Here is an 8,660-nt window from a genome sequence, read left to right as displayed (position 1 = left end):
AACCCCAGATCGTTAGTTCCTGAAAATCAATCCCTGATCATTACGCCAGAGATATCATATATCCACCGTCTGTGTTATGCCCTGAGGGCCTCTGCTGTGTTATTCCAAGATAATACTGCATGTATTATTCAATTGAAGGAAGGATACATCAAAAACAATAGAACAAAGTACATTTCATCAAAAAAAAAAAAAAAAATTCACTCATGATCTTCAGAAGAACGGTGAAATAGTTTTCGACAATTTGTTAGAGTGAGAATTCGGTGGACTTGTTGACAAATCAGTACCGACTTCAACAATTGAAAAGTTAATTCATAAGATTGGAATGCAACGATTGAAAGATGTCAAATGACGTGCTCAAGAGGGGAAGTTATACACTGTACTATTTTTTCCTTAAATCAAATTTTGCCATTGGAATTTTTTTTGTAAGGTTTTTGCAGCCATGCCTGAAATTGAACGACGATACTATTGAAATGGAAGTAGCAAACGTATCTAGGAACATAGTTCAAGAGAGATTCCGATATACATAGTTAAAACATGAGGTGAACAATTCGAACCAATGGTATTCCTCGGGATGCAACGAGTCTTAATTAACAACTAAAAATTTCAGAAATTGGCACTGTTTTGAAATTTTGCTCTCTACTTCACGCCAAGAGTAGGAAACTGGCCGGGATCTTCAATTGATGGAGCAGCAGCTGCAAAGCTTGAACCTCGGCCGCCATAACCACTTCTGAATGGTGCACGGTCACCTCTTCCTCGGCCACGCCCACGGCTAGCAGCACTGTAGTATTGTTTACCTTCACCGGTCTTGAAAAACTCATTGATGTTCAGGGGCTAACCACAAAGAAGAAACCTCAATCATTAAGAAAAGTTGAATCTAATCTAAAGAGTAATATCCTAGGAAATATAGTGTTAATACTTTTTTGCTCCGTTCGTCGTTATCATTATTTTCTTTCTTTTTGCTTGCCTCTTTGTCAGAACCCTGAAAGATCCAAAACAAAAAAAAATCAGAAACTTCTAACAAAAAAAATATATACTAGATTAGGCATTTACAGAAGGCAGGCATACCAATCTAACAAAAATAGGGTCGATTTCTTTCTTTGTTGTTAGTAGTTGCATGGATTGCAACTCCTTGTCGATTTCAACCTTCCTCTCCTCAGCTTTCAATGCAAGTAAGGCTTTTCTTTTCTCCTCTTTGATTTTCTCATATTCTTCTAAAGTCATCTCCTGTACAATACAATTAAACAAAAGCGATCACTTAACAATTAATTTATACATTTAGAATTGTGGAAAACTTAATGCAAAATATAAGATCACAAAATACACAACGTAGGAAAAAAGTAACAAAAAGTCGGATGTAAATCAAAAGAAAAAGGACAAATGTAGAACACTTATCTTTCAGTTATTTACAAATCAACATTTGATACAATGATTTTTAAACAAAATCAAGAATAACGTAATGGCACAGGAACCATACAGAATCACCATTTATATATGAACTGGCATATGACAAATATGAATGCCAATGAAAATTTATAAATATATGCCACAAAAGACACACTAGTAAATCTTGGTTACAGGTATAACATAAGGATCACCTTCGCATACAACTTTCATGTCACTGTAAGAAATGTATGGAAGATTTTTGCCAGTTAAAAAATGCTTTTAGTTAACATTAGACTGCAATGGTTACAAAGCTCTAAATCTTCAAGTTGTGATCTTGAATTTTATGACAAAAGAAATCTATAACTTTTTTTACCAATTAAGGAATAAACTTAATCAATTACACTACATCGATCAAAATATAATTATAATCAACTTCAAAAGAAAACAGATAGCAGGATTAGTATTACATTCAACCAACATTAGGAGCAACAGGGCTATGCAAAAGGTATAACGCAGCAAGAGAATAAGAAAGCTGAGTAAAAGGAAGAAAAATGATACATAGAACCCATGTATGGCAGCTTCCTGGATTGAAGTATGAAGAAAAGCATACCAATCCCTTTAAGCTGGCATATACAAATTACTCTAGGCTGGGTGAAATAGAGAACATGCATACACAATGGTTCGATTTACTCTACACCATGCAAGACCCATTGGATCAGCCGTATATATGAAAACCAAGGCAAACTATCCATTAAAATAATGTAGCATATTTTGTATGGCAGCCTTCTGAATTCAAGCAAATGATAGAGAAGGATAGCAATACCTTGATTCCACCAAAAAATTGTAGCTTAGGTTAAATAACGTGCTTGCATATATGTTGGTTTCATTTACCGGGCACGACTCTTTGGATCAGCCCAAGGCATGTTTCCTAGAGGTGAAGGAAACAGATCGTAACAAAAAGAATTTCCAGCTGCACTATGTTGCTTCTTTTGGGGGGAAAAACAGAAACGAAGCAAAAAAGCTTCACAGGGAAAGAAACTCAAATCCGATCTTAGAAAAGTCAAAAAATCTTTTCAAATTTATGCCTTTGACAAAAAATGTTTTGGAATTTTTCTTTCTTTCCATCGAAGGAAAGAGCAATATGGAAAATATTTCTTGTGACCTTTTTTCCCTTGCCATCATTCTTTCTCTAATTGTTTCCTTTATTTGTGGGAAACATAGTGTGACAACATCGCATTTAAACTAAATTATATTTCATATATGAAGTGGAAGTCCATATCAACCAGTTCAAAAAGGTTAACATGCTGGAAAGTATGATGCTGGCGGAGATAACAAGTTTACAACAACATCATACAACTCATGAAAAGGTGATAGCTACTTGCTTGAAGTAAGAATCCACCTCTCTTTAAAAGCTAGCTTGAAAAGGCTAGTAATCAATGTTAAACGAGAACATTTAGCCTATACATGTTGAGCAGGATAATTCAATGCAAGAAGATGAATACTAAAAGGACTTCCAGGTCAATTATTAGAAAAACACATATAAATTTGTGAGTATATGCAGGAGAAAAGCATGCCTAAGCCAGTAAAGTTTCAAATGTAGAATCATATTTGGCACAAAAACAATCTCTTTCCTCATCTAAAAAAAGGTGGAAGCAACTAGGTTGAAGGAACAATTCAATAAAAAATCAGGAAATATGTATAGTTGACTGACAGAGTAATGCAAATGCAATGACTGTTCAATATTCTATTCCATCATCACACTATATAATCTTGAACTACCACACTACACATGCTTCAATCAAGACCAACCAACAAAAGATAGAACCACGCACAAACCTGACAAACACATGGGCACACCAAGAAAACTTTAATGGTTGCCATACTGGAGCTTGTTTATGAAGAGAATTAGCGAGCAACTTGAAAAAGTGAAGTGCAGAAACAAAAGGAAGAATTTAGTGCATAGAGAAAGTTGTCCTAACATAAAGTATGCAGCAGGCATGATGCAGTTAGCTCACTTGGTGCTTTTAGATGTAATACAAACATAGGACGGGAAAAAAACTAAAATTTGACAACAGAACATAAATGCCAAAATACATGAATAGATCAACAATGGACACCTAAAGATAAAAGGTCCAATATCAACTAAACAAAAATATTATACAACCTATAAGACAAGCTTGACTTCCAATTTTAGTTATGAAGATGTACCATTTGCTGATAAGACCTGTAATTAGGTTAATAATGATAGATATTTAAAAATAAAATAAAAACTTAACATCCAAAAGCATTGGCTTGTACGGTCGCAATGACTATTTTTCCCAATAGAAAATTCTGATGACATTCTTGTAGACTTTCATAGATAAAATTCACATTATACCTTGAAGCATAATAAACTAACGTGCATTGCAAAAGGCATACCAGGTAGCCAATATAAAGACACATTCAAGAAAACTAAGAGTAAGATTCTCATAAGTGAGCTACTGTCACCTAGATATCAAACATAAATGCAAGGACAAATCAAAGATCATTTGCAATGTGGAAAGAGGAAATCTGGGAAGTAAATCACAAAACATACAAGGACACATTTTCCAGATGGCAAACTTGATATTTTCTGGAGGGTTGACATACATAAGTTTCATATCAGGAGTTAGAATATACACCAAAAGGTGTAGAAGAGTCAAAAATTAAATATATAAAACCACGAGTCTTTTTTTTTAATTTCCGGCATAGCACTAGTCCATGAAATTTTTTAGAAAATCTGTTCTTCAACATGTGCATGCATATGCATCTTGATAGAAGCATATAAAAGCATGAGTCTTTTTTTTTCTAATTTCTGACGTAGCACTAGTCCATGAATTTGTTTAGAAAATCTGTTCTTCAACATGTGCATGCATAATGCATCTTGATAGAAGCATCCTGTAGATGATATACAAATAGAAATGCAAGTAGCTTAAGAAGCCTTTTTGTCGAGTCAATGTATACTCAACTGGAACATAAAAATCAAAAATCACTCTGGAAGCCTGTGATCTTGGCTTTTGATAACAACCAAAATTTCATGATATGCTAACAAAGAGATACCAGTCAATAATCACGAATATTATAAAAAACCTTTGTTACTTTGATTCTTGTTATCTGAAAACAAATATTGTTTCAACATGTAACTGTAGTTTCAACGAAGTTGGTGATTTTCTTTTCAGCTTCCATTCAAAAGAATCATAATTCATGGACATAAAGATAACCTCACCTTGTCCTCTTCCTTTTCTTCAGCCTCATTAGCAGCACCCTCCTTATCCTTGCTCTCCTCGGTTAATGGTGTGTTTTCCTGTTCTTGACGCCCCTCAGTTGGTTTCTCATCAGACTTGAGAACATCCTCCTTTTCCCTATTTAAAGAAAAGTTTCACAGATAAAAGCAAGCTCGGTACTACAGCTGACAGAAAGTTTCAGTTCCCAATAGAAAAACTGCAAGAAAGACCAATATCTTAACTGCTCCAGTGACTCATCAGCTACGGTTCCCCAGTTACCACGACCTGCACCTAGACGTTTCACCTCATAACCACGACCAGTACCACTGCGACGCTCATACAACCTGCGTGGAGGTCGTTCAGAATCACCTCCAGATTCATCATTACCATAACCACCACGGCCCCCATATCCACCACGACGACCACCGCCAAATGGCTGACGTGTTGGGCGTTCCTTTTCGGGTTTGTCAGCATCACCATCTTCGCCTCCAACACCGCCGTAGTTCCTAGAAAACCCATTCGCATAATCATTTCCAAACTCACGATTTGGGCCTCGTCCACCTCTTCCGCGTCCAAGCCCGCCGCGGCCAGCACCACCACGTACCGGGGCATCATTATTCCTGACTTCCCTCGATTCCCTCACTGTATCACAAACATTCCAATCAAAAGGTGATTTTTTTTAATCGAAATGACTAGCTTATCCATCTAATTCAAGCACGTATTGAGAGAGAGAGAGAGAGAGAGCATCGGACATTGGTTATAAGGCAAAGATTATAGGATTATCACCAAACAAACACACAATACAAGATCCAAAACGCGAATATCAAAAAAGACCAATCTTCTCAGGAAAACAAATGATAAATCCAGCAAAAAGAATTATGAACTAACCAGCTTGAGAAGGGGGAACCGGTTTCGTTGGCAGCTTCGCCACTGCCGGAGTAGTGGCGGCTACCGCAGCGGGTTTTTTGGCCGCCGCCACCTTCTGATGAGCGACGATGAACTGCGAGGGATCATCGTGGTCGTTGTCTCCCAGTAGATCGAAGGGATTATCGGTCGCCATCTCCACAGCCTCAAATCACCGGCCTCAACGGCACCAGGGTGATCCTTATAACTAGCACAGCAGCCGCCGCGATGCAATCTCCATTAAAAACAGGAGATGGATGCCTCGACGAAGGAGTGCGCTGACAGAAGAATCCGCAAACAAAAACCCTAGCCGCACTCTTCCTCCAACAACAGGGACGCCCTTTCACTCCACTTGCAGAAGGAAAACCTAATCACTTTCGCCGCCTTCCTCATTGTTAAATAGATCAATACCAGAAAATGACAACAATAGGACCACCTCCTTAACAGATTTACACACCTAAACCATTCTCCGATGAAAAAGGCATAGGGGTATTTTTGGCATTTAATAAAGCGTTGACGTTAGTTATTTTGTGGCAACCGCCCCGATCGATAGGCGACGTGGTCCTCATCGGAAGTATGATAGTGAAATCTTACGGTTCGGATTCACCTATTTTGCTTGGGCAGTTGGATTTATAATGTCTATTTATTGACTATTTTCTTTTTGTTAGGCTTTTTGGATTTCTAGGAGGCCCATTGCAAAGAGCCCGGATCCTTATAGTTGTGGATATTTTTCGAAGAGAACCCTGATATTTTAAACAATGTGCTTAAAGTTCATCTAAAAACAGGAGATAAATTTCAGTTTAAATCGTAAAATAAATCTATATTTATTTTTTTCGATCAATCTATGTCAATGAGTTGCAATGTCTTCAAAAAGTAAATAAATATGTTCTAAATATATCAATTTGAAAAAGAAAAATAGTAGGAATTCGCCCCTCTAAATCAATTTGTCAAACCTAACGATCTCTGAGACTCCTAATTACGACACAATGGTTAATCCTTGCAGTCGAACGAAGCAGAGATGGTTCGGTAGTTTCGGGTTGGATTAAAGATCAGTTATTGAAAAATAATTTAATTTGAATTTCATTTCAATCCGATCTAAATTTGAAAATTCTAAATCGAAATCTGATAACTCGAATAACCTGTCTTACCCGTAAACAAAAAATATTATTTATTTATAATTCTTCATTTTAATCTCAATACTTCATCCTTCTTATACTCCATTATATTATTTAAGTATTTTTTTTCCTATATCTTGACCATTGCACTAATGATTAGTAGTTATCTATGATTTATTTTTTTCGTATTGACCTCGTAATAAATTGACGGAGGCACTGGAAAGAATGGATCGTCTTTTGTCATATTATACTATTTAGGTAAATAAAATATTTTAATTTTTAAAATAAAATAAAAAAATTTTTTTAAAAAAAATGTCTCGTAATTCTAAATTTAGATCTACTTGAATATTCAAATTCGATCTGAAACTAAAACAACTTAAACATTTTTAAACCGAATTCCATTCAAACCCGAAAACTCCAATCTAAATCTGATTTTTTTTCAAACCAATTGGGATCGGATTAACTGATTGGGTTCATTTTGACCCCTAGAACGAAGTCTATGCCTTCCAATTCGGTGAAAGAGTTGACCTCTGTGGTACATCTCCGAGTCGAGCATGTAGATGAATTGTTTTCAATTTATCACAAGTCTATAACCGTTCCAACAATTCGAAGTCAACCACAATACTAATAAATGATAGATTCTTATTGGCGTGCATGCACTAAACTCAAGTCTATCTGAGTTGACTTTGGAGGCTGGTCGTGAGTTGTGATAGCTCAACATGTTCACTCCAAAAAAAGTGCAATTTGCAAGGCGACAGATACAAAATAAAAACAATTTAGCAAAAAACACACACATTGGCAATTATTACTAAAACACATTTTTATTTTCTCAACAATGCCCTTCTTCGAAGGTATTCCTTCTAAGTTTGCATGCAAATCAGTTTGTATCAAAGTTAGAGTACGATGATTGGGCTGTTGTATAAATTGTTCAATTTCTATCTTTAAAAAACGAAGATCAACGTGAATATTTTTAACTCAACTTACACTATAAAAATAATATTCATTCTTTTGCAAACTAACTTGCATTTAAATTCAAAGCTAAAGTGAAAATGCCACGATGCTAAAATTGTATGGTTAAATGCCGTGCTCAATAATAGTTTTTTTATTATTATTTTAATTGTTTGTTGAAAAATGAGCAGGCAGATCGATCGAGCGAATTAAGAAGCTGAGCAATCCGAGAGGTCGAATTGCCGAGCGAGTGAGCGGTTGAGCGAGTATTCGATTGATTGGGCAGAAAATCAAGCTACCGAGTGAGCGTGCGGTTGAACGGGCGTGCAGCCGAGCGGAGGAAGAGACTAAGCGAATGAGCAAACGGACGGTCGGACAGGCAGAGAAGCCAAGAGAACAAGCGGAGGAAGATGCCTAGCGAATATTGTCGGTCGGGAAGAAAAATCGAGCGGCCAAGCGAGTGGGCAAATGGATCGAGATCTACGATAGTCACATTTTCCTTGAAACAGATTCACCCCACCTCCGGCTGTGCTTCGAGGATTACTCGAGCCGTCTATTTCCCAGGATACAATGAGATACAACAATTAACCGTAGTTTCTACCAAACACCGATGGTCATGATGAATTGAGTGGTATCCCACTGCTATCACAGTCACTTTGCCGAACAAGAGTTGCATGACTGAGCAGGAGGAAAACGAAGGTCGAGAGCTATTGCTTCTTTTCTGTGTGTAACATTTTTTATTAAAAAATTTCATTGACTAATGTTTCACTCGACTGTTTATAATCTACATTAATATCTAATTTAATATATCCGTTACATGTTAATGATCTCTAATTTTACCTTGACTGGTTCGATATTTGTAGATCGTGCTCGCACACGAGTTAATTTGGTTCAGTACAATCCGAACGTTGGATTTACACCCCTATACATTCACACATAAGAGAAAGACTCTCCCCATATATTTGTTAAAATTATCAATACATATGAATCAATTTAAACCCACAACTATATATTTTGAAAAGTCTAATGTGAAACATCTTTCTTTTTTATCTATTTTCTATTTAAATAT

General features: G+C 36.4%; 1 protein-coding gene across 1 annotated transcript; it reads right to left on the bottom strand.

Moving 5' to 3' along the window:
• Positions 1-444: 444 nt before the first annotated feature.
• On the bottom strand, positions 445-5,895 carry LOC122016494 (RGG repeats nuclear RNA binding protein A-like). Its single transcript, XM_042573813.1, has 6 exons — positions 5,514-5,895; positions 4,868-5,267; positions 4,628-4,763; positions 1,066-1,224; positions 917-979; positions 445-831 (listed from the first exon to the last, which is right to left on the bottom strand). Exons 1-6 carry the CDS (start codon positions 5,683-5,685, stop codon positions 637-639), a joined length of 1,125 nt encoding a protein of 374 aa, XP_042429747.1. The 5' UTR covers positions 5,686-5,895; the 3' UTR covers positions 445-636.
• Between the last annotated feature and the right edge of the window lie 2,765 nt (positions 5,896-8,660).

This window comes from Zingiber officinale, chromosome 1A (genome assembly GCF_018446385.1).
Source record: "Zingiber officinale cultivar Zhangliang chromosome 1A, Zo_v1.1, whole genome shotgun sequence".
NCBI lineage: Eukaryota > Viridiplantae > Streptophyta > Magnoliopsida > Zingiberales > Zingiberaceae > Zingiber > Zingiber officinale.
Note: the sequence above shows the minus strand (reverse complement) of the source record. Positions and strands in the feature narration are given on the sequence as shown.